Below are 26,526 nucleotides of genomic sequence, written 5' to 3' on the forward strand. Positions count from 1 at the left end.
AATCTGTGTCCCCGATGATATTTTATAGTGCAAGAAGGGTAGTGGATAAAGAACCTGGAGTGAACAAAGGAAAAGAAGCTTCTGATGTGATACTGTTAGGATTTTCAAAGAGATCACAGGGGTAGAGTGAGGGGAGCTCCTACAGGGCAGCGACTATCCAGTCATTATTGATGATCCCATCTAGAAGGGAGATAATGGAGCACGTAGAGACCGCCAGCATCCCTTTGGATCTCCCTAGCATCTAGCATTTTTAGCAGGTGCATAGGCTAACCCCCACGAGGAGAACCCACAGTGCAAAGTGATCACAAATCTTTCTGTGGGTGATGAAAGAAAGGATCTAAACACAGACGAAGGATGATACATAGGGGAAAGCACTGGAATGAGTAAGATGAGGCCCAAGGAAAACACATGAAGACTTCTTCATGTAGGAAGCAGTACATAAATGCATCCTGGCCATAAAAGCCAAGAGAGGAAAGCATCACGATCAGGCTAGAGGGTTACAGTCCCTCGTAATTCTAAAGCAATACAAGGTTTCTATAAAATAGGGCCCCGATCCTGAAGTCACATTGCCTGGACAGGGCCTTAGGAAGGTTGTACGCTGGACTGGGGCCAAGTCATGAAGACTTAAGCGTAGGCTCTGGGCCTTGGCTGCGTTATTGGTTGTTCCAGTCAATCAAGGGAATTCCGCTGGTCTGGCAGCAGTGTTGTGGCCTCCCAGGAATGTGGCACTCAGCTCCGACTGCTGCCGTCCGGGAGGCACTGGGAACGGGAAGAAAGTGTTTAAGTCTCTTAACTTCTGTGAACCAATCTGCAACTGCTGTTGAGGAGCGGCTTAGTGTTGTCAAAGAGGATGTGGGGGATGGAGTAAGGGGAGCTCCTGCAGGGAAGCGGGCACCCAGTGATTATTAATGAGCCCGTCTGGGTGGAGGGTAATGGCACACGCAGGGACGTGCAGTGCCCTGTCTGAGCTCTGCTGCGGTCACTGTCTTCTACATGATAAGAAATTTAAAAACTGTGCACGAGGAAAGTGCTAGGGAGAGTGGGGAAGCAAGCTACCTACAAACTCCATTGCTGTAGTATAAAAACTACCAAGGTAAATTATCCCCGAGGGATTGCATTTGGATTAGGGGCAATTTGCAAGGCAAAACTATATTTTTTTTGTATCGGAGAGAGACAAATCCTATCTTAATTCCTTCAGTGACCTCTCCTGGACCTTTGTGATCTCTGCCAGGCTTTTCCCAAGGTAAACTTACCACCTTTAGGTAGTGCTCCAGCTGGGCTTTGCCAGGGCATGTTTGCAGATTGTCAGAAAGGTGGGCAGGAAAAGTAAAGATGTTTTGATTGATGATTATTTTCTCTATAATGAGATGATGAATGAAAACCGTCTTTCCATTCAATCCAGATTTGTAAAGGTATTTGAGGTATTAAATGCCACCAAAATCCCAAGGATTGGCCGAGTACCTAAATATGTTTAGAATCTGAATTCTCCGACTAAATTAATCTGTCTGATTCTTACATTATTTCTCTTTCATTTAGCATCTCCGCTGTTTGAGGCTCAGCCCTGGCACATTCCTCCATCTAACCAAGGATCTGACACAGAGTAAGGGAAGATCCAGAGTATCTTTCATCCCAGCAGAACAGAAACTTATCTGCCTGGCACTGGGGAAACAACAGCAATGTTACCCGAGTCACAGGCTGTGCTCGGTGAAGAACAGCTGCTTTTGAGTCCTTCACAAGGACCCAGCTTTATTTTTTTTCAGCTGTTGCTAGAAAAGACTTTCTTCATTGACCTCACCACACAATGCAAAGAAATGGGCGTGGAGGTCCTGCATCTATTCTCACTTAGGCTGTCCAAAAGAAATCTTAACTGCCTTGCAGCCAGTTTAGATAGAAAAGTATTGGAGCAATGGCTTTATACTTTTTTTTGGAAGTACCATACTTGGTGCAATGACTCCTGCCGGCCTTTGGGATCTTCAGGTGGGATCTCCCGTTTCCAAACTGGACTACAGTCTATGTCTGTTTTCCTGTTGTGCTTCTCAGCCTGGTTTCCTGTCGCTGCTGCTCTCGAGCTGGTGCTATATTCTCTTTTTCTGCTGGGTATGTTGTCTCTGCAGAGTTCACCTGGGCTTTTGACCATGGAGACACTTGCGTAGATCCTTGCTAGAGCTGCTGGACCTCAGGTGAGCTTGCCTGCGTGTCACTCGGACATCTTGGGGCATATCCCATGGCCTGAGCTGCTCTGTGATGCTTTGCCAGTGAATTACAGAAGTTGTCTGTCTCTGTGGGCACCGAGGGGATCGTGGAAGACAAGGGAGGACTACCAGCCACCTGAGTGATGGAAACTGTACCCTCCCTACAAAGTGAGTGGTTTATCATCAATGTTACTGTGATCCCTCAGCTGTAACCTACAGCCCCTGCCAAATCAGCTAGACTGTGAAGAAGGCACCACTGCGTTCAAGGGAGAAGCCTATAATATGTGGGAGAAGGGAGGCTCAGAGAAAACAGCTGAAGAAAAACCTAGTTAGGGCTGTATTGAAGACAGAATTTCTTTCTCATGTTAAACAAGGCAACTCCATCTTTTCAATCATGTTAGTGAGAAGGAAATCAAATCCCACACTCTGGATTACAGCACTGCACATGGCTCTGTGTGGGGAGCTGGCACTTGTCTAATTTTTTAAGAGAATGAGAATCATGTGCTCTTACTTGTCTTTTCCACAATTAAGGAAATATCCAGTGAATGTAATGAATAGCAGTTTTTAAGGATAAGGGGACTGAAAGCACAGCAACTGTAACTAGTTGCCTTATCATATCCCAGAGTGAGAGAGCTGGGATAAAAGTGAACCTTTCCACAGTTTAGGAAGAGCCGCAGTACACCCATGGATTCTCAACATTTATAGACTAGAAATCATGTTTCAGAGAAAATGCCAACTACTGATCCACAAGGATTAGGAGAAGACTTCTGCTCTGTGAGCAGATTATTCTGCACTGCGTCACTTGAGGGTTTCAAGTTTTCTGGCGCGAGAGACATTGACCATTGTCAAGACCAGGCACCGGGCACAACGCACCATGGATCTTACCTGAAGGGAGAGCATCCAGCAGGAGACACTGCCTGTTGGGGTACTTGGTCGAGTGCCATATGAATTCCAGCTCCAAATCAATGAGTAGGTAATTCAGTGCGTCTCCCTCTCCCAGACTTTGTTCTTTCATTTTTCTAGTTGCCCTGGATGCTCGGAAGGGGGAGTTCATCTCAACCAACATGATGGCCTAAGAGCTAGTTAAGTCTAAGCTGGTTACCTCTCAAGCGATCGGCTGAACTAGGAACTTGCAGACGGCAATTATCTCATATATCTTAGGATCTGTTGATTATGCAAGAGACCAGACTGACCAATTTTGATTAAGAAAGCTAACTTTTGAGCATTTAAAGTGAGGTGGTGTAAATCCCATCCAAAACATTAATCAGCATCATTCCCTGGTGTTGCAAATCTCTCCTCACAAGCCTTTTCCCCAGGAAACCAAGTTAAACTGATTGCTTCATGGGTGTTTCCTTGGCTTCTGAAGTCCAAATGGTTGTTCCAGCTTTTTTTTTTGTCTCCGTTAGGCAGCGTGTAGCTTCTTGTGGCAGCAGTTCAGCGCTAGGTCCGGGTTACAAACAGCAAATGGCTACGCAAGGAAATAATGTAACCCTGCAGCAATGGTTTTTCTTATCTCATCAATGAGCATACTCGCCAGAAACGTAAAGTTCCCAGGGTCTGACTGGTCTTGGAGCTGAGTGCTCGGACATTACTGCAGACACTGTGCCGTCGCTGCAGCAGATCATATGTCTTAAGTGTTCACTATACATTTTAAGGCTTAGGCCTTCTCTGATTTATAAAGTTTTTGTTATTTATGATGCTGTAAAATAACTAACAGTAATGTCCAGGAACGTACCAAGCCAAGTAGTCTATCCTTGAAGTAACAGCAGACCTACATAACGCCTTGATGTAACTCCTACCGATTATGTTATTAGAATAAAAATGTATGTACTTACAACATACTTTACAATCATTCCTGAGGTCACAAAATGGGTCCGAATCTGAAATGGAGAGAAAAGATACAGAGAGACAGAGTCTCCATCACCTGCCTCTGCCACTGAGCTGCTGGCTGGCCTCAGGCAAGCCGTATCACTGTCTGCGCCCCGGGCTGCTGATCTGCAGAGGCAGATGGTTATTTACCCACCTTTATAGTGCGCTTCCAGATATGCTGATAAGAAATTGCTAAACAAGTACAGAGGAAGGTTGTTATGCCTGCGCCCTTCCTTGTAGATGTGCATTTCCCTGCACCGCTTGGCATTTCCAGATCCTGCACAACTCTCATTAGCCACAGCCTTTGATTAAAGAACTGAAAGTACCTTTTAAACCCCAGAGGCCAATGAATCAGCATCGCTGCATCTGAATTCCACCAGTACAAGCAAGATCAGAATGTGAGCCCTAGGCTACAGCCCTGCTCAGATGTGGGGAACAAACCCAAACATGCCAGCCACCCTCTTACCCAAGCTTTACCATCCGTTTCTGCCCAAAACTCCACCTGCATTTACCTGGTGTTCCTTGCCGGGAGCAATGGCAGAGTTTGGTACTGTAGTTTGGCTTTGTAGCCAAAATGAAGTTTTCCTAATTATTGCTCTTCTGAGCTAAAGAAACAGAAACTTGGGAAAAGGAGTATGTGTAACTGAACTTGATGGGAGTTGCAGGTGGGAGCACAGTTGGATGAAAACTGAGGATTTTTGGAAACGTCCAACTTGTGTGGCGAGATGGAAGATGAGCGAACGTGAGCTGCTGCCAGGGAAGAGCGAGTGTTCAGAGAGCGAAGTCTCAGCAGCGGCGTTGGGGTTATAATAGGTGAAAGGACGGTTACCGAAGAGCGTGGAGACCTTGCGGCAAAGGGAAAGCAGCTAATGATAGTAGCTAAATGCAAGATAAAAAGTTGCTGTAATAGGGGGATGAAGCTGATAACGAATGGAGAGCACAGCTCAGCTCACGTAACGAAGGGCTGAGATGAGGAGGCAGTGACACGGTGTGTAGGGTTGTGTTTAGGGGGGGTGTGGATTAAGGGGAGGGGGATATGGGAATCAGTTTGAAATCAATCGCCCTGTCCCTGCTGGCATGCTCTTAGAATGAGCACCTTATCGTGCATCTAGCATGGGCATCCCACCTGTCCTGTGCTCTGTGCCATCCCCAACATCATACAAAGACATCCTCCCCATGGATGCTGCGTAGTATGTGCACCACCAAATAATTCAGGGGAAGGAATTGCTTTCACACCCCAGCCAGCCCAAAGCAGGGCACGGCTAGACACACAGACAACCCCTGACTGCGTGGCCGCATCTGAAACGTCCCTTGCTGCGCAGTAGCTGCTGCAATAGGTTTGACAAAGGTGATGGCAGAAGACGCATGTCTGGATAGACGCTTTGTAACTGTTTGTGCAGCCCGTATCCTGAGCACAACCACTCTCCAAACCACGGATAAATTGCTGGTTGGCACAGGATGCTTGGGAGACCCCCGGGGAGGTAAAATCGCAGGCAGAGACAGGTCCCGACATTGCAGAGCACTCCCAGCACATCCTGTAGGAAGAGAACTGAATTCAGCTCTCCAAAAAGCCCTGAAGGCAGGAGAGAGGTAGCAACGGGAGCAGATGGTCTAAACCGTATTTTCAACCTGTTCCATCCTGGGATCTTGCTTTGTATAGGCAGGATGCTGCCAAACCCACCCAGCAAGGTGGGGAAGGCAGGATGGTCTCACAACACGTGCACACACACATACACCCTCGTACAAGCTGCCTGCCAGGCTGCGCGTGCTGACCTCGGGCACCAGAGCAGGCTCCGGTTGCTTTATAAACCAACCCGCACAGTGGGAACAGCCGACCTGCGGCGCCTTCCACGTGCCCTCTTCCCTCCCCGCAAACCCTGCTGATCCTTCAGTCCCCAGGCGCACACCAGTCATGAGCAAGACGCCAAAAATCTTCAGGTCAGCCTCCAGATCAGGAGGTTTTCCAAGAAAGGTTTTTACCAGCCCATAAATCATAGAATCACAGAATGGTTCGGGTTGGAAGGGACCTTAAAGATCATCTAGTTCCAACCCCCCTGCCATGGGCAGGGACACCTTCCACTAGGCCAGCTTGCTCAGAGCCCCATCCAACCTGGCCTTGAACACTTCCAGGGATGGGGCATCCACAGCCTCTCTGGGCAACCTGTGCCAGTGCCTCACCATCCTCACAGTGAAGAACTTCTTCCTTACATCTCATCTAAATCTCCCCTCTTTCAGTTCAAAGCCATTACCCCTTGTCCTATCACCACATGCCCTTGTGAAAAGTCCCTCTCCGGCTTTCTTGTAAGCCCCCTTTAGGTACTGGAAGGCTGCTATAAGGTCTCCCCGGAGCCTTCTCTTCTCCAGGCTGAACAACCCCAACTCTCTCAGCCTGTCTTCATAGGAGAGGTGCTCCAGCCCTCTGATCATCTTCATGGCCTCCTCTGGACTTGCTCCAACAGGTCCATGTCCTTCTGATGTTGCGGGTCCCAGAGCTGAACACAGTACTCCAGGTGGGTAAATCATAAAATCGGGTCACTTGGCAGTTGCCAGCATCTCTCTTCATTTTTTCCTGTCACTTGATTTCTTTTTTTTTTCCTTTTTGGTGGCCTGTTTTTCCTTGCTGCCTGTTCTCTCCTCCTCTGCAGTCCTGTTTTGTCATCCAGGCAGCCTCTACTCTCTGCTCACTGGTAGGTTCATGTTACTCACAAAGAGATCCACTAGAATCTGCTGGTTGACCAGGATGCCACCAGCAAGGAGAGGCAGGAGCTGGCAGCACCAGCGAGGCTCTGGCTAACAGCAACAAACAAACAAAAGCAGGTCGTTCCCCATACAAGATGTAATTCAGCCGTGGAATTCGCTGCCTGGAGTAGTTGTAGATGTTGAAGCTCATGTGGGCTCTAGAAGTCACTGGAGATTCATGGAAGGATCTCGAGCTCATTTCATAGGACCGCAAGAGAATTAGGGCTGGAAGGGACCCCAGGAGGTCTCTGCTCCAACCTCCTGCTCTAAGCAGGGTCAGCTCTGGGATCAGCCCAGGTTGCTCAGGGCTTTATCCAGCTGGGTCTTCAAACCCTCCAAAGCAGATGACACAACCGCTATGGGCAACCCACTCCGACACTTGGCTGGCCTGGCGATGAAAAAGTTTCTCCTTACACCCAGTTTGAACCTCTCTCCTTAAAAAACTTAGGCTCACTACCTCCTGTCCTCCCACCACACACCTTGAAGACATAACCTCCTTAGAGGTACTGGGCAGGGAGGGGGGGCTGCCGTCAGGGCCCCCCAAAGCCCTTCCTTACCCAGCTGAACGAGCCCCTTCCCTCAGCCTCTCCCCACAGGGTGCCCCTCAAACCCCCCCTGTTCCCCTCCCCTGCTCCCTTCCACCACCCCCGGCCCCCAGCTCCCCGCCTTGTGCTCCCAAGGAGCCCGCAGGTCTCCAGGCGCCTCTCGGGGAACGACTTTTAGCCTTCTGTCAGGAAAACCCAGCTTGTTTTCCCCTCCTCATGTCGATACTTTGCTACCATCTAGCGCTGAAGGGGCGCAGGGCCCGAAGGCCGGCGGTGGGGGGGCCCTCAGGGGGACTCGCGCCTCCGCGCTGGCGGCGCCGCAATACCGATCAATACCGGTAAACGCTGAGTATTTCAACGAGAGACAACACCGGACACGACAAGGAGGGACGGGCAAGGAGGCTTCCCCGCGGGACCCCAGCACACACGCGTGGGGATCCCCCGCGGGACAGGCCACCCCCTGAGGGAGCGCTCCCGTCCCGTCCCTCCTCCCGCCGCTCCGGGTCTCCCCACAGCGCCCCCCGGCGGCTGGCAGCGGCACCGCACCGCCTCGCCCGCGATATGCGCATGCGCCGTACGGCGGACAGCCACCTCCCCACTGTCGTCCTCCTGTCGTTTTCCGGCAGCGCGGCTGGAGGTGCGACGTTTTCACGACGGTGAGGGGCGGTGTCGCTTCACGGCAGGAGTCGCTGGCCTGGCCCGTGAGGGGAGCGGCTGAGGGGGTGCCGCCAGCATGAAGCAGAAGAGGAAAGGTATTGGGGTGTGGGGGGATCGCAGTGCCCGGGGGCTGGCGGCAGGGTGGCTCCTGCCCCTCTCCCAGGAGCTGAGGGCAGTGGGGCAGGGCTTCACCCTCCTCCCCCGGCCCCTGTGTGGGGGGTGAGGCTGTGGGGCAGGGCTTTGCCGCCTTCCCCAGCCTTGTGTGTGTGTGTGTGTAAGGCGGGGCTGAGGGGCAACGCTTTACCTTGTGTTTGGGCATGGCGGAGGGGCTGTGGGACAGGGCTCCTCCTCATGCTTCCCCCGGCCCTGGCGGGGTGCGAGCTGTGGCGTGGCAGGCCTTTACCGCCTCCCCTAACCCTGTGCGTGTGTGTGTATGTGGAGTGGGAAAACGGGGCAAGACCTTGCTCTGCCCCCTCCGTGTTCTTTTGGAGGCGGGTGAAGGGCCAGCCTCGATCTTGCTTGAGGGTTGGAGGGACTTGGCACCCCACTGTGAGCCACCCATTTTCTCTCCCCGCTGTTGAGTTGGGCGCTGTCACTGGGAGGCAGAGTCCTTTGCACCCATGTGGGTGCTCAGGAGTTTGCCTTGCTCCTGACCGGTGCCCTGACTGTCAGATGCAGAATGGGGTGCTGGGGGCAGGGGGGTCCGGGTGTTGCTGGGCTTTTCCCTCATGGCAGAGCGGGAAAAAAACTGGGGGAAGGATATGGGGCAGCAAAGATGATGCAGGGCAGCACGGGGCTAGCAGCGGCCTGGTCTGTCCAATAGAACTATCTGCAGAGAGAAACCAGATGGGAGCATCGCTGCGGTGCTTCTCCCGGGTGGCTGTAAATGCTGCCAGATTCAGCACAGCTGGCATGAACAAAAACTTGTTGGAGCAGTTGTGCACCAAGCTATGTCCCTGCTAGGGGGTTTTCTGACAAGTTTGGTGTGTCTGTTTTACTGTCCCAACACTTGCTGGTGTGAGCTAGACAGAGCTGCACAAGGTGGAATAAATGCACATTGTTGTTAGGAAGCATGGATGGATCTCTTAATAGCAATGCCCCTCTTCTCCCAAAGCTGGTATGGAAGAAATGTAAGCAATGTATGCAGTCTATACAGTGCATATCCTTGTTGCAGCATGGGGTGGGCCTGTGAGGTGCAGCGGGGAAGCTTTAAGGCACTGATAGCACTGCCTGATGCAGCGTACCCCCTCTGTGATGGAGGGGAGTTCACAGAGCTGGCCTCGTCGTTTGCCTTGCCCACTGTCCCTCTCATGAACGCGTTGTGTTCCTTGCAACATGTACTGGTAGCATCAGACTATTCTACTGATAGTCTTTAACTTCCAATGGCTTATTTCTAGCTGTTGTGCAGATTGCTCATATTATTATATTAGCGATTATATTGCTACATAAGAAGGTGGAGTTTGTCCTAGAAGTAAAAGAAAACCAGCAATACAAGGCCGTGACTGTCATTTGTTCGGGGAATGCTGCAAATCAAGAGTGATAACGCAGTGGCAAAATTCCCTCTGTAGGCAACAATTGTAGGAAATACTAAAAATGAACTACAGAGCAGGTACGCCTTGGTTGTCACAAGCTGTTAGAAAGCACTGGCTATACACGTGGTTTGTTGTTTTGTTCTCATTTCAGGAGACCTCAGCCATGCAGAGCTGATGATGATGACGATAGCTGACATCATAAAGCAGTTAATTGAGGCTCATGAGCAGGGAAAAGATGTGAATCTGAACAAGTAAGTTGCTCAGGGATGACACTGAAGAGCTGTTCCACCAGTGATGAACGTGTCCTGTACAGTCTATTACGTTCAGGCTTTATTTTAAAATGTTTTATGTTCACAGGCTACTGTCATTTATCTTACCATTATCTGATAATAAAGACCCCAAGATTTGTAAATTCTGTGGTGATTTGCTACTTCATTGGCAATCCTCAGAGTATGAAATGGGTTGTATTGTTGAAAACCTCTAAGAAACTTGTCATTGCCTTTTTTTGTTTCCACCTGTATTCATCCTTCAGTAGTCCCAAAGTCAGTTCCATCAGGGAAAGGAGAGATTAATATAGGGATAAAGTTTAAATCAGATTTTCTTAGCAATGGGTTATAAATGAAGTTGTTGTTTACAGAAAGTTCTTCCTTCTTTACATATGTGGAATAATAAAACCTGAATTTGTCCCACTGTTTCCATTTCATTTACATCATACAATTGCAAACTTTTTGCTGATGCTGGAAGTAACTGACATGGATGTCTTAGAAATGAACTCAGCTAGAGTCTGCGTGTGTAGGGGTTAATCACATGGAAGACATGAAAAGAATTAAATCACTGAAAACGGGTAAGCCAGAGTCTGTTGGCAGCTTTCACAATGTTTTGATAAAACCATTTTTAGAAGAAAAATGTACAGAAACTAAAAACATTGGCAGTTGTTGCATATCAACTTTATTTGGAGTTTATTTTCGGTATTTTAATACACAGTGCAGCTGTTGCAAGGAATTACTGTATGCTTTTTAAATAAGTTACCTGGAAAGGCAAATTGGGAGAACCTACCTAGATCTCCGTGTAACTGAACGGTAATACAGTAGCACTGCTGTGGAATATGGCTGTGCAAGTCAGAATGGAGTTGTTAATTTGAGGTATTTCTGCTTTCAGGCTGAAAACCAAGACATCAGCAAAGTATGGACTTTCAGCGCAGCCACGTTTGGTTGACATCATCGCTGCTGTTCCACCGCAGTACCGCAAGGTGCTGGTACCAAAGCTGAAGGCCAAGCCTATAAGGACTGCTAGCGGGGTAAGCACGTACATCGTTCTCTCCATCCGCCACCATCCTCCCCTGCTCTCATCAATAAATTGTATTTAATTGTTTTCAAAGACCAGGATATTGAATGTCCAGAAGCTTTAATATAGATGCACTGGCTGCATTGCCAGCTTCCAGGTTGCCTTTTCTGTCATGATGTGCCCACAGGGCTATAGCTTTCAAAACATTTGGGAGGAGAGAAGGAGAAGGAGTGGAGATTTTGTTTCAGACCAGCACGTCTTGCTTTTTAGTTGCTGTAGAAACAGTGCAGCTTAATCTGTAGGCCCTCTCAGTGAACAAAGACAAAATGTTAGTATTTAACCTGTTTCTTTGAAAGGTAATTCAGGCTGAAAACAGTAATAGAGCTACAGCTAACATTCAGCTGTGTGTTTTTAAGCTTCCCTACTGTATGTATAGCATGCCTAAAGTTAACAAAAAAACCCCAAAAAACAAACAAAAAACCAGAAACCAAAATCCAGGAAGTGTTCAATTTTTATAACTTAAAAAAACCACCCCAAAACCCCAAACAAAACCACGACCCTCCCTCCTCCTCCCCTCCACCCACAAAACAAAAAACGCATAATTTCTTCTTTCTGGCTATAGAATATTTCATTAAACTCTTACTCCAGCCAGGATTTCTGAAAACTGGAAATTAGGTATTCCAAGTTGGGTGCCCCAAATCAGTGGAGGCTAGAAAAATCTTCGTGTGTCTGTCTCTTCTTCCCTCTGGTCCTTTTTACAAGGGAAGAGAGCATCTTATGTTATGCTTGCATTTAGTGTATGAAAAGCAGTTGTGAGATCAGCCGGGGAAAAAAGGCTTGGCTCATTTAGGTGGAGGGAGGAAGCTATTTTTATTCTCTTCAGTTTATATCTCTTTGTTTCTCTTCATCTCTCCCCCATTTTCATCTTCCAGGTGGTGTTTGGTATGCTTGGTGGCACACTCTCACCCTTGCAGTGTTTTAGATGCATGTTAGATGGTCCTAGTGAATACCTGAATGTCAGCCTGCATCTTTTCAGCAGGGTGGTTCATCAGATTTGGTATAAGACACCTGGTTCTTTAGAATAGACTGCCAGTTTATTCTGAATTGTGAAAATATTAAATAGGATTCCTATTGCTTGATATATTTGTTATCTCCTTCAAGAGTTAACGCACAGATATTCTAGGTGGCAGACTAAGCAGAAAACATCTTTAAATAGTCTCTCGCAGATGCACATGTATACGTAGCCTTCCAAGATGCATTTTATTTTAGTAACTTCAGAAGCAATTACTATAATTTCTCTCCTCTGTAACTCTGCTTCTTATAGATTGCTGTCGTGGCTGTGATGTGTAAACCACACAGGTGTCCGCACATTAACTTTACAGGCAACATATGCGTGTAAGTATGACAGCTTAGATGACCTAAGAGGACTGTTTTCCAGTATTTCTGTATAAATCTAATATTGCAGTAGCGTTGTATTGAGGACAGGCTTCCTTTCTGCACAAGCGCAAAGTTGCAGATTGCTGATACCTGCCCATTACGCTCAAAAGTCTACTTGTTTTCAGTTTTTCTTTGAGGAGGAAACCTTTTTCTTTCATGGGCCAAACCCTGCTTACCTTAGTAGATGTACAGTTTCGTGAATGTAGTAACCAGGAGAATGTATTCGTGATCAAATCTAAGTTGTATTACTGTGTTAGGGTGCGCGGGTCTGTTGTGCCTATGGCTGGGTACGTCAGGAGATTGGAGAAGACTATTACAGAAAAGAAACAGGGCTCAATTTGAAAAGTTTGAAAACTGCTGAACTGAGACCCACGTGAGGAGGTGCAGGTGTTGTCTGCAAAGACTTGCTCGGTGTGACAGTCTGGCTCTGCCTGGCTCTGGAATGAAACGAGAGCACAGATGGAAGGGAAGGCCTCCAGCTGCCAAGAGCTTGTGGCGTTAAGGGAATAGCTTCTGAGTTGTATTTGAATTGAGAAACCCAAGCTGGGTTTACCTTGCAGTATGTTACCTCCGTTTGACTTGAGAGTCTGTGCACCTGAAATCTCGTCTGTTTTATTTTCTAACCATGTCAGTTCATCTATTTCAAAACATTGCTTCTCTTTCCCACCTTGTCACTCCTGAAACATCGATGTGTTTCACTACCAGCTGCCTAACAGAGAGTGAGCTGGCTCTGTTCTTGTTTTTGCATGAGTGGCTATTCTGTTTGAGATGTTCCAGGTAATTATGTGTATGAAATGTCTTCAATTGGATTGCACAACTTTTGCCAGCAAATTAATTTGGCCATGGTAATTTGGTAATTAATTTTATAATGGTGACAGGTGACTTGGGTTGAGTTTGCAGGGCAGGCAGCGAGGAAACTAATCAATTATACTGTGAACCGAATGTGTCTGATTTGATAGAGATGGCATTCTCTTGGTGTCTGTGCGTTTGAGATCTGCACCGTAAGTAACAATACGCGGACTTCTCTATTGCCTTTTCTGTTGGAGGTGCTCGGCGCCTGCAGCTAAAGTAGAAGGGGTTGTCAGCCCTCCTGTCTCAGGTCATCTTTGAGCACAGAATGGCTGTAGAGTGGTCATTAATCCCACAGCCCTCAAAAGAAAGCTGAGGACCCTTCAGAATAAATTTGTATTCCTTTTAATGACTATCTGCTGTGTACCATTCCTCTCCTGGCTAGCAGTCATGCTGTGATAGCCGCAAATCTGTCTTGCTGTGTCACAGAATAAGAGTTTCAAACAAGGCTCTAGATGCAGAAACTGTAATTTAATACCAAACTGCCATACAGTTATCTGGAGTAGATGGACTGTATTCTTTTGAAGTAGTCTTAGAATGCTGTATTCATTAAACGGCATGTTCCTAAGTTCAGAAAACAAATGTAAATGATCTTTCTCACCATGAAGATATTTAAATTCTATAAATTTCTGGAAAAGAAATGTAGATTGTGTAACAGGATGTTATCTCTCTTTTATGTCTTCCCATGCCAAACAAAAATCATATTTTACATCAAATGAGACAATGTTCTTGATAGAATGGTGGAAAATATTTAAATTGTTTATGATTGTAAAATTACTTTTTAAAATGTAATAATCTGTGCGTAACTATTACTCCAAAACTGTATGGCAGCTCCCTAAAATAATGCCATGTTCCAGAAATATGTTGACAGTACATTTTGCTTCTAGTAAGTTTTACCAAGTTGTTTTATGTGGGTGTAGTCATTTGACAGGTCTGAACTGTTTGTTGACATCCTATTCTCATTAAAATTAAATGGAACAACTGTTTTGTATACTTAGCATTTGTAAACATACATAGGCTCAGTTCCTCTCAATGTTACTGGATATCACAGAATCACTCTCTCCAGCATGTGCGTTTGGGTCTCTACCTATATTTACATCGGGTGATGCAGACACACAGGAATTCATTCATTCATCCCATGCTCTCAGCTGACCAGTCGTGAGCCAGCTTTAGTCTAGAAGCTGTATTGCAGCATTAAGGTACCGTAGTGCTTGAGCGAATAAAGCCTTCCTTTTGTGGATTTGGTTTTGCCTGTATGAGAGCTCCCGAATGCCAGGAGAGCGGTTGGCACGTTGCTGTCGTCAGGCTGTCTCGAATTTGTGTTCCCCTGCGTTTCTGATGAGAGGTGGGGTAGTCAGAGCAGTGTCTGCTCAGCCTGCACCCTCTTGTGTACCTGTACCTCAGACAGATTAAGTCGTTGCAATTGTATGAATTTGATGCCTGTTTTCTGTCTTTTTATATTTACAGATACTGCCCAGGTGGACCTGATTCTGATTTTGAATATTCAACACAGTCTTACACTGGATATGAGGTATTACTTCGGCCTGCCATAACGCATTGTCTACACTCTCTGTAAACTTGGGTTAGGCTGCTCTTTATTTCTACAAATTCACTTGTGTTGCAAGAATAAAAAACAAAAGCAGACTTCATAAACTTCGAGATCTAAAGCAGCTCAACTATAGGACTGGAAATTCTTCTCAATTACTGTAGCAGTTGTTTCTTTCTCCTCGCCTTGCTGCTGTTCATACTGTTATACACGCAGTACGCTGTAGAGCAGGAGTGAGCAGCCTGTGATTCTGAGCAGGGCGAGTGCAGCACCGTGGCTGTACCCCATGACTTGCTGGTGTGGGAACAGCCGTTAATCTGAATCTCCAGTTGTGGAAAGCGTTGAGTGAGTAAGAGCAATTGAAGGTGACATTGCTGTCTCCCATGGGACACTGCTGCATGCCATTTGTTGAAATGAGTGCTAGCTGTGATTCCAACAGGAGTTACCAATCTGTGTCAAAATTTTCCTAACTGAACAGTCCAGCAGAAACACACAATTTTACTCGTGGCTCAATATGGGTTTAAGGGAAAGGTACAGAGAAGGCAGAGCCAGACTCCTCCTCAGAGCTGCCCAGTGGAAAGGTGAGAGGCAACAAACATGAGTCAGAATGTGGAAAATTGTGCCTTAATATAAGAAAAGAAGGTTTTAACATGGCAGTCGTCAAAACACTTGAGTAGGGAGCTAGAGAGGTTTTGGGATCTCTCTTCTTAAAGATAGTCAAACACTGACTGGACTCAGCCCTGGGCATCCTGTCCTAACTGGACCTGCTTTCAGTCCTGTCCAACCTACAGGACCCTGTGGGCTAACAAAGGTCAAGCTCTGGAAAAAAGCCCATTATTTAGCTGTTAGTGCCTCTGAAATTACGTTCATGCCCTTTTAAATCCCTGTATCTGCAGTGATATCTCACTAAATATATATATATTTCCAAAACAGTGCTCTCCCGTTGTCTGGAGAAAGTTTAACAGCAGAAGATCTTGTTGTGACTAAATTATTGTGACTGGTTTTAACGAACCAACTCATAGCTATAGTACAGATGTAAAGTAGCAAAATGAGGTAAAATACAAACTGTATTAATTTGGTAAACAGTGATGCAGCATCCTTTTAGTGTGGATTTTGTCTGTTGTTTTCCACTTCTCAGTGGCTTGAAACTTGTCCCGTTAGTGCAAAGTAGGAAATTCCTGTTTATATGTAACTGCTTTATAATTCATGTTGTTTTGGATATGTTGTATTAATTTATTTAGTACTAACAGCATGTGGGAGTTGTGTATGAGTGAAAGAGTCCTCATCCTTTAGAGAGTTTAATATAACAGATATGAAATACCAAACTGTCGTGGTTTAAGCCCAGCCGGCAACAAAGCACCACGCAGCCGCTCGCTCACTCCTCCCCTCGCAGTGGGATGGGGAGGAGAAAATACAGCAAAAAAGCTCGTGGGTCGAGACAAGGACAGGGAGGGATCACTCACCACTTATGGTCACAGGCAAAACAGACTCGATTTTGGGGAAAAAGAAACCAATTTAATTTGTTAACAACCAAATCAGAGTAGAATGATGAGAAATAGAACCGTACCTTAGAAACACACCTTCCCCCCGCCCCTCCTTTCTTCCCAGGCTCAGCTTTGCTCCCGATACGGTGGGAATGGGGGTTGCAGTCAGTTCGTCCCACATTGTCTCTGCCGCTCCTTCCACAGGGGGAGGGCTCCTTGCACTCTTCCCCTGCTCCAGCGTGGGGTCCCTCTCATGGCGGTCAGCCCTCCACGAGCTTCTCCAACTCAAGTCCTTTCCCACGCACTGCAGTCCTCCGTAAACTGCTCCAGCGTGGGCTTTACCACGGAGTCGCGGCCTTTTCCGGGCCCAGCCACCTGCTCCACCGTGGGGTCCCCCACGGGCTGCAGGGGAATCTCTGCTCCGGCGCACCTCCTCCCTCTCCTCCATCTTCGTTGACCTCAGTGTGTGCATGGTTGTTTCTCTCACATCCCACTCCTCACTGGAGCTCCTCTTCTTCTTCTGCCATCTTCTTCTTCCTCTCCTACTCTCTTTACTGTAGCTGCTGCTGCTGCTCCTCCTCCTCTTCTTCTTCTTCTTTCTCCATCTTCCTCTCACACCACCTCAGGAGGTTTTTTTGGTTTTGTGGGTTGGTTTTGGTTGGTTTTTTTCCCCCCTTCTTAAATATGCTATCACAGAGGTGCAACCACCATTGCCGATTGGCTCGGCCTTGGCCTGAGGTGGGTCCGGGTTGGAGCCAGGGAAGCTTCTAGTAGCTTCTCCCAGGAGCCACCCCTGTAGCCCCTCCCTCGCTACACAAACCCAACAAACAAACAAATCCAGGATACACAAGATACTTGGAAACGTTATCTTAGAGTATTACTAATAGGCTTACATCAGCTAGTAATATAAAAAGTAAGTTGTTAGGAATTTCAATTGAAAGAATATGTTTAGCTTAAAGAGTATTTGAAGTTTCGACTGAGCTCTAGAGGATGCTGCCCGGATAACTGTTGTGCAAGTGAAGAGAAACTAAAATGAACGGGACAGAAAAAGTGGTATTTTGAAAAACATTTTGCTTGTTATTTTTGCAATATTTTTTGTGACTCACTACAGAGATCTTTATCCTGCTGTAATGCACTGAAAATTTGAAAAATTGTGTCATTCTTTTTATGTCATGTTACCATGTCAGGACGAAAATGTGTTTTGTTACAATTTTAAAAAATATAAGGAGCCGAATTCATGTTTACAATTGGATGAACTCTTTGGTTGTGAGTTTGAAGACTTCAGGGTCAATTAGGATTTGAAGACTTCAGCATCCGTTTCAGTGCTAAAAGTTGTCTTTTGTTCTTTTTCACTGTGTTCCGTAAAAAAAAAAAAGGTTTAAAAAATGAATCTCCTTGTGTTTTTTAGCCAACGTCCATGAGGGCCATTCGGGCTAGGTATGACCCCTATCTCCAGACGAGACACAGAGTGGAACAGGTAAATTTTTACAGTGAAAGGGGAATGCATTGTGGTTGTGATGAAAATAATGAGCATGCTTTTAATTGCCTGAACTGGTGGGCTGAAAGGGTTGTGAGCAGCAGCACTAACTCCAGCTGGAGGCCAGTCTCTAGTGATAAAACCCGGCTGTCAATATTGGGACCAACGGTGTTGTTTAACCTCTGTGTTAATGACCTGGATGTTGGGACAGAGCACGCTGTCAGCAAGTTGGTAGATGATCCAGAATTGGGAGGAGTAGATGATAGATCAGAGGATCACGCTGCCATTCAGAGAGACCTGGACAGGCTGGAGAAACGGGCTGGCAGGGACCTCTTGAAGGTGAACGAAGGGAAATGCCAAGTCCTGCCTCTGGGGAGGAACAACGCCAGGCACCAGTATGTGCTGGGGGCCAACCAACTGGAAAGCAGCTTGACAGAAAAGGACCTGGGGGTACTGGTGAACACCAAGTTGACCATGAGCAGCATTTTGCCCTTGAGGCAAAGACGACCAGCAGCTTCCTGGGCTGCATTAGGAGGGGTGTTGCCAACACGTCAAGGGAGGAGATCCTTCCTTCTTGTCTCAGAACTGCTGAGGCTCCACCTGGAGAGCTGTGTCCAGTTCTGGGCTCCCCAGAAGAAGACAGACATGAACATACTGGAGCAAGTCTAGCAGAAGGTCACTAGGATGATGAAGGGACTGGAGCATCTGAAGAGAAGCTGAGCGAGCCAAGACTGTTTAGGCTGGGGAAGAGAAGGCTTGGGGGAGTCTTACCAATGTGTATAAATACCTGGTGGTAGGCTGTAAAGAAGACAGAGCCAGGCTCTTCTCAGTGGTGCACAGTGACAGGACAGGAGGTGATGCAATGGGCACAAATTGAAACGTGAGAAATTCCGTTTGAACATCAGGAAGCAGTTTTTAACTGTGAGGGTGACCAAGCACTGGATCAGGTTGCCCAGAGAGGTTGTGCAGTCTCCATCCTTTGAGACACTCAAAGCCTGTTTGGACACAGTGCCGAACAAACTGATGTAGCTGATGCTGCTTTGAGAAGAGAGATTGGGCTAGGTGATCTCCAGAGGTCCCTTCCAACCTCAACTTTTTCATGATTCTATAATTCTACGTTAGCCTGACTTGATCCCCACAGAAAAATTACTGTTAGACCTTTTATTTGTCTGTCATTTCCATTAGATAAATGACAAGTTTTGAACCTCTTACAAGATCTTATCTGTTCTGAACAATACCTGATTACTAATAGGAGATCCTATTACAACAAAATTGTAGTGAACTTCTGTGGCAGTTGCTAGTTTTTGATAATTACATGGAGAATTTAGTACTCGAATAGTGGCTTTCCTACCAAAATGATTTTTTTGGGGTCTTCGCTGGACAGTTAGAAGATCTGAAGAGTTTCTCAATCCTGTTCTGCTTTGACTGGTTTCCTGTTTATCTCCAAATCCATTGGAAAATTCTCCATGGATTCAGTGTAGTCCTTTTCTCCCACAGGTTTGTAAGTAAATTTAGTTCTACATGGATTGAAGGAGATGCGAGGAAACTTTTCATACTGGCCACATCTAAGCTAGCTTCAAACTGGAACCAGTGTAACTCCATCAGCAAGATGCTAGGCTCAAATAATTCTGCTTTGTCAAGAAAACCTGTTACGTTGGGCTCAATATCTGTACTGTGTTCTTGTAGTAGAAAAAGAACTTTGAGGGTTTTTTTGGGGGGTGTTATAAGAAATCTGTACAAAAGTATTAATGGTTTGTTATTCATAAAAGATACGACAACTGAAGAAGGAAATGCAGTGTCAGAATGTCAGGGTTTTCAGAGAAGTCTTTTAGATAAGTCCCTGATTGATAATTTTTCCCTGGTACTTTTAATTTTACAGCTGAAGCAGTTGGGCCACAGCGTGGATAAAGTAGAGTTTATTGTGATGGGTGGAACATTCATGGCCCTGCCTGAAGACTACAGAGATTACTTCATCAGAAACCTTCACGATGCCTTATCAGGTCACACTTCCAATAATGTAGCAGAGGCCGTCAGGTAAGCATCTTGGTTTTCCTTAATGTAATTGTTTAAAAGTGTTCTTTAACTGGTGTAAGAACAGAAAGTACTGAAGACAAAAAAATTTTTTTTTGAAAGGCAATGTTTATCCAAATACGTATTTAGGCACAGAATATTTATAGCTCAACTTGCAGCATTGCTCTGTGTATTGCATAGCACCAGCAGAAGATAAGGGCCATGGTTTATCTATTTTCTCATGTAGGAAGTGCTAAGCTGCTTCTAATTTCTTGGCATTCCATCTGGACTTCTACCTTTTATGCCTCATCACCTTGATTTGGAGTTGTGACGAATCACATTGCCATGAGATTTATTTCCTTTAGCTGGGAAGGGGAACTGATCCTGCCTTGGAGGGAGGCCAGACGTCAGCTCCCGTAAGGGATGACTCACCCCCGAGAGCGTCAGTGCTCAGGAGCTCCGAGCCCCTTGCAATCTCAAACGCAGTTACCCTTGCAGTATTTTGGTGTGACACGGAGATGGTGGTCTTCTCATTTTACAGTTGATGAACTGAAAATCAGAGGTTGATTTATTTATGTGTGCTTTGGGTCATTAAATACGTAACTTTTCAGTGCATTTTGCAGTATAAAACTGAGAAGAAAAATGAGAGATTTGACGTTTTGGAGCTGTTAAAACTAGGTGAGCATCCCTACTGCCAGTTTTAGTTTGCTACCTTGTCGTCGTTCAGTGCAGTGGATTTTCCTTGATACCATTACCATCTACTAAAGAAAGCAGTTTAAAAACTGAGTAGGACTAGCCCTTGCCTAGCTTCATGTCTACCTTCATATTTTAAAGCTGTAATTTCATTTCTTTTTCCTCTGGAGGGCAGCAAACACTTCTGCTGGTTTTCTTTGGGTTTTTTTCTTGTCATTCAAAGACCAGACAAAAAGTGCTATGCTGCTCTTTCCAAGTGGATTTTATCGAGATAAAATAATGAACAAGTTGGGAAAAGAACTGCTTTTCTTTTGCTCTAGTGCCCTGGATGTGAGCACTGAAGGACACAGCTCATTATGGAAGACGGGTGGTGTTTGCAGGTTGCCTGTTCAAATTAGTACTGTGCTTATACATATGTCACGTGGTTCAGGATGTGGTTATTCCATATTTTTTTCTGCTGCAGGTGTCTAGCTAATTTTATTGGACCTAAAATTGTTTTTCGAGTAGCCTGTCCTTTGCTCTGCAGATTATTGAGGAGACTATTTATGACACAGACCGTGTGACCAAGTAATTTTAAGTGCATGCAAAAACGAAGTGACTCTGAAGTCACTGTACTGCCTTGCAAGCACGCAGATCGAGGAATGTGAGAAAACCTGCACTAACAATGTGTGGTTTTTTCCAACACATAAATAAAGGTTTATATTTTTAACATAAAATTCATGTTAAATGCTTAGTAAATGGAGGTATGTGGGAGTTATTCAAGTTGCACTTCCTAAATATTCTCGAGGCGAGAAAATTGGGTTCAGGATGAATCAGACCTTTTACTTTTTGTGCTTCTTGCATTTAGCTGTTGTACTGTGTCACTGCAGTACTGTTTTGAGATGGTCAATGGCACTTGAAATAAACATCCAAGGTTGAATTGATTTCTCTTTGTACATGAGGATTCAGTCCTTCTCCCTCACTACTTCAACAGAGGCCATACTACATGGGGAATACTGACAGTATTTTACTTGTTTTATATTGTGGGCACTGCATTCAGCAGTAACCTGGGATCTGGTCTCTCTCACCCCTTTGAACGGGATCATGGTAGCCTTGAAATTTTTCTTCCTTGTACAAATTATTACTTAACTTTAGATTTTGTACAGTGATTCCCTAATGGGGAATAAGACCTTCAGCCAGGATACTTTTAAAAAAGTCCTTCTGAGCATGACCTTTGATTAAGCCGGTGGAGCATCTATCTGTGCAGGCTACAGTCTGTCTAACTGTGAACACAGTTTGGTTTTTTTTCCCCTTTTGTCCAGTCATTTCTTTACTTTGTCCTAAACTTGAGCTCTGCTTCTATGTCTGGTGCTCTTTCCAGTGATAGTGATATGCTGACCTATACGCTCTGAATTGTGCAGCACTGAAGGGCTCATCAATCTGGCATCCTCCTTTTGATGTAATTTTGAATTTTCTTCATATAATACTTTGTCTTGATCAGCCTACTGCAGCTTCTGGTCCCAGTTAATCTGATAAAAAGGATGTGACTCTGTGCAGTTTCAACCAGTACAGTACGACCGTAGCCTGCCATGGAGGTGTGTGCTGTTCCTCACCAGGAACAGGCACTGCAAGTCCGACTAAAGAAATAAGTCCTCAAACTGTGTTGGCCCTTGGACTCCAGCTGATATTCTGAGTTGGCTTCTGGCTTTCTTGCAGATACAGAGTCTTACGGTAAATCCAGCCTCGTGGGAAATCACAAAGCTGCAAACCCAGCAGTGCCTATATGAGAGAAATGTGGGACTGGGAGTGATCTGTCTTGGGGAAGTGGGGCACTGCTCTAGCCAGCTGCTGCCGAATAAATAAATCTGAAACTGTGGCTTTATTAGTCAGTGGAGAGAGCAGGATCTTCATAGGATGGCTTAGAGCATCTAAGCTAGATTGCTGCTTCAAACTGTTTCCAGGTAAACTGGGCAGCTGACTTGGGGGGTGTGAAGAACTCCCTTTATACCTCTATTTATAAAGCGGTAGGAGATCCTTTTTGCGTGAGTGGACCTGAAGTGAGTTAACGTTTTGGTTTTCATGGATGCATGAACAGGACATGAGTGTAGAAGTAACTGTATTTACATACATGAACTCACTAACCAAAAGTGTGATTTTTAAGAAGATAAACAGAGAAACTGCTAGGCTTTCATAGCGACTCTGTTGCGAGTGGAGGAAGGAAATGACTTTCCTGAGAAAGTGTTGCTGGTGTTTAATATTTCTGTAGCACCTCCCTATTGAGGTAATGAACACTTTTGAGACTATTCAGACAGAAGTCTTTGCTTGAGGTGCTGTGCTATGCTTGAGAGAGAAGTTGGCCAAGGAATGAGTTTTGCAGAGCCAGAGGGGATCTTTGTTTTGTGGAAAGTGTGCAACAAGACTGAGAAGTTTTAATTTTTATCTGCTGAGAACACCACTTAGGAGATTTCAGTGCACTTCTGGATGCCTATCAAGCAAGGTTGTGGACTTGGGGATAAGCTTCCCTTCTTTAGGAGGAGACTGCTAAAAAATCACTATAAGACAGATTTTTCTTTTTGTATACCGGAGAAATACATCTTTCTCCCGGAGTTGTTCCCATCAAGCCAAAGTGTTGACTTGATTGCAGCTGCTTTTGCTCTTTTGTGAGGACAATGAACCAAGAAGGTGTAAAATACACATGCAAATGAGAATTGCTGCTCCCCGTCATTTTGCTACTCTCACCTGACCCATGAGTCATTAGAGGTGCTGGGCATATTTAACTACCACCGTGACTCACCATGTAACTCCAAGGGCTGAGCACCTCTTCTCTGAGCCAGGGTCTGACTTTTAATTAGTGAATGAGGCCAAACGAGAACTTGCCTGTGTTGAGAAAGGCAGATGTCAGAAAGGTCCCCCTATGCTATGCGCCCGGGCAGCTCCTTGGACTGCAACATCAAGCCTGGCTTCTCTTAGTGTATTTAAAAATGCACAGAAATTATTTTTTTAAATTTTATTTTAACAGTATCATGCATTGTCTGATGTTCGGTCTGGTTGTAAATCACATTGTTCATGGCAAAGAAAGTAGGGGATAAAATTGCTGGAACCTCATGTTCTGCGATTTGAGCATCTTGTGTACCTGATATTTATGTGACATCATAACTATTTCCGTAATAGGTCCGTTATCCAAGACTAGTTTGGCTTTACATTCACTCATCAGTCAGTAGTCCCTTAAAGTGCTCATTTTCCACTTGCATCATGCGCTGAAGCCGAGAACTTGCAGAAGTGAGTACTGTCGGCTGCATTTGATTCCTTGTGGAGAAATTGCAGCTCGTAATACCAGGCAACACCGTGAGACTGCCTTTTTCTTAGGCTTGTCATCGATTGCTTTTGCCAAGTGTCCTTTTGTGTTTCCACCATTAGCTGTGTCTTCCGCTGAGCTGGGGAGCAGGCAGCAATGCTTCCCGCTGCCAGAAATGTTTTCATTATGTGCGAGGAAATTTCCTTTAGGTATCCCAAAAGCCATATTGATCTTTTGGCAAGCGGTAAGCAGATAGATCCAGCTACTTTAGAGCCTTCTAAAGAGAAGACGCGGTTTTTAAATAACCACTGCTTAGGGCTGGATTATTGTGTGTCCAGTTTAAGACCTCTTAGCCCATCTGAGGAAGAAAAAAAAAAAACCCTGAGCACTGGCAGTCAGCAGCAGTTGGTTTGATATGTGGAGCTCCTGATGCCTTTTAAAACCCAGCTGGAAATCACTCTTCTTGAACACACCAGATCAGAGCAACCCATGAAAAATGTGTTTTGTGTGGTTATCAGATGATGTGTTTTCTGGAAAGATGGTTATATTCTTTTCTCAAATACCCACATTAGGTCTCATGTATCAGTAATTCTTCTAATAGAAGCTGCAGTTTCTCCACAAGAAATATAGTGATTGTGAAGGTCGGCAACTAAGCAACTCCTAATTTTGCTTTTCAATAGTGAGGAATAAACCTACTCTCAAAAGGTTGCGCTTTATTGTCAAAGTTGAAGTCTGCTTTAAATTTCCCAAATAAGACTTTAGGAGTTTTGTTAGAAGATGTAGGTTTCTGCAGGTAAGTCTAGTCTTGCTGCTGCCGGTGCTGTAATTTTACCAAGATTTAGCCTGGCTGCTTGGCTTTTAGGGCACAGACCCGCAATGAAGTTACATGGGGTAACAAGTGGGCATATTATGCCTGTGCTGCGGCAGCTGGCTTTGTGTATGTATTTCGCTGGCCCCACTTGTGAGAAATTCTAGTGTACTGTGAACCTCAACGAAAGAGGTTTAAGCAAACATGCTTTACCTTGCGGTTAGTATAGGCAAAGAAGATGCTCTCCTACAATTCAGATGGCTCAATTGACATATGGTTGCTTATTACACTAATGTATCGTAATTGTGCTTTCTGAGTACTCATTGTGACTCTAGCAAAAATAACCGAGGGCTTTGACTCACTAGCTTCAGTGATTCATGCTGGGGCGATTTAAGAGGTTACTGTTCTCCTTTTATCTACCTTGACCCTCTGCTTGAGGTTACCACTTCCAAAACAGGCGACTAAACATAGTTGTCCACCCTTCAGCTGCCAGAGTTCACCCTGTGGCAAATTAATGTAATCTGGAACGGATAGCGATTTAAGAAGATATGCTACTTCTTTGGCTGCGGGGAGCCCAGCCTGTTAAATTGCCCCGCTACAAATTGCCAGAATTTGATAGTCAGATCTCACCTCTTGACTTGCCATAATGAGTAGGTACAGTGACAGGTAGGCTCTTGCAGCTCGAGCAGCTCCAGCTCAAACCGCTGTAATTGCCGGCTTAAGCTCCTATTCTAGCAGTAGTTTGGGCAACCGAGGTGTGTGGGTGCTTATCTGGTTCTGCATCCCCTCCTGTGCAGGCAGCAGCTTCTGGCAGAGAAGGAAGCGAATAGCAGGAGGCAGCAACATTGCAAATTGCTGTGGCTGTATCCATCAGAGCTTGTCTGTCAAATCCCTCGGGACATCTGACTGGGCAGTGATTTTTCCGTGCCAGGCAGGAGATAACTGGCTATTGTTTTAGTGCCAGATCATTTACAACAGAAATTCTGCCTAAATTTCCTTTTGTTCCCAGAGATTTGGAGACTAGTTCCTAACGTTCTGGAGAAGCAGACAGATTTTCTTTGTTTCCAGCTTTGGATGTGACTCTTCCATGGTGCAGGAGCCATGTTTGCCATTAAAACCTGTTTGTTGCTGAGTGTTTACCCCTAAATGTCTTCGGTATGGGTAACGTCTTTCCAGCTTGCAGAGTTTGAGGAAATTTACCCCAAAGCTGGCTGGCCTTTGTTGGCATCCTCTTACTTTTGCATTGCTTATTTTCTACTGCAAGACCCAACTTTTAGATGTTGAATTGCGTGTTATTTGGAAGATACATAAGTGGTGAAAGTCATTTCATCAGATCCTAATCTTGTTATGGGTAGCTGTTCATCTTTTTTTTTCCTCCTGCAGCTGTGGAAAGTGATTGCCTATCCAGTTGTCTGTCCTGTTCAGTATTTCTGCAGCATTTTCTCCTGCATGTAAAATATGCAGGTTTGTGACTGAACGTAGACGACTAGGAAAGGTAGATATGAGGAAGCCATACCCACGTATTTCTGTGCATGTGCAACAGCACATCTGATATTATGTGACTTTAGGTTTTCTAAGGTGGATGCTGGAACCAAATATATCTTTGTCAAAGGTTTATGAGGTGGTAGTGTTTATTCATAACAGAAATTTGAGCTACACCAAGTTTAGCAATATTTGTAAATGCTATTGATCTGTATTTTATCCGATGCTGGTCGAAAGGATGATGGCCCAAGCGGTCATGACATTGTCAAAGCTAAATAATGAATTTCAGTGCCTTTTTTTGTACATTTTCAGCAAATTACTGCTGAACACCTGCCAAAGGGAGTACTTTTCTCATTTTTGCTGCTTCGCTGCTGTGTGTGTGTAATTTGGCAAGCATAACAAGTTCTCCGGTGACCTGCACTAAAATGTTAATGCTAGGATGGGATCTGAGTGGTCAACTGGGATTGGTAACTGGAGTTGGAGTTTTATTCATGGCTTGGTCACCTGTATGAATATGAACCTGGCCTGATTATGATATGGTTCTAGTTTGGATTGTGCTGGTGATCCAAAGGAAATGTCACGAAGAGACGGTGTGGCATGTACTAAATAAGCTTTCTGGGTTAATTTCCTTCCTGACACAGAAAGTAT

General features: G+C 45.4%; 2 protein-coding genes across 2 annotated transcripts in view; both read left to right on the forward strand.

Moving 5' to 3' along the window:
* Positions 1-1,604, forward strand: part of FBXO16 (F-box protein 16) — a 30,586-nt gene extending 28,982 nt beyond the window's left edge. The window contains exon 8 of the mRNA XM_050894973.1: positions 1,537-1,604. Within this exon, the coding sequence (XP_050750930.1) occupies positions 1,537-1,604 (68 nt within the window). The remainder of the gene's footprint in view (positions 1-1,536) is intronic.
* A 6,423-nt stretch (positions 1,605-8,027) lies between these two features.
* The window catches only part of ELP3 (elongator acetyltransferase complex subunit 3), a 91,442-nt gene continuing 72,943 nt past the window's right edge, over positions 8,028-26,526 (forward strand). Inside the window, exons 1-7 of the mRNA XM_050893733.1 lie at positions 8,028-8,097; positions 9,686-9,785; positions 10,693-10,831; positions 12,143-12,213; positions 14,572-14,635; positions 17,543-17,611; positions 19,491-19,645. Of these exons, the coding sequence (XP_050749690.1) occupies positions 8,079-8,097; positions 9,686-9,785; positions 10,693-10,831; positions 12,143-12,213; positions 14,572-14,635; positions 17,543-17,611; positions 19,491-19,645 (617 nt within the window). The 5' untranslated portion in view covers positions 8,028-8,078. The remainder of the gene's footprint in view (positions 8,098-9,685; positions 9,786-10,692; positions 10,832-12,142; positions 12,214-14,571; positions 14,636-17,542; positions 17,612-19,490; positions 19,646-26,526) is intronic.

The sequence above is a fragment of the Gymnogyps californianus genome, chromosome 3 (assembly GCF_018139145.2).
Source record: "Gymnogyps californianus isolate 813 chromosome 3, ASM1813914v2, whole genome shotgun sequence".
NCBI lineage: Eukaryota > Metazoa > Chordata > Aves > Accipitriformes > Cathartidae > Gymnogyps > Gymnogyps californianus.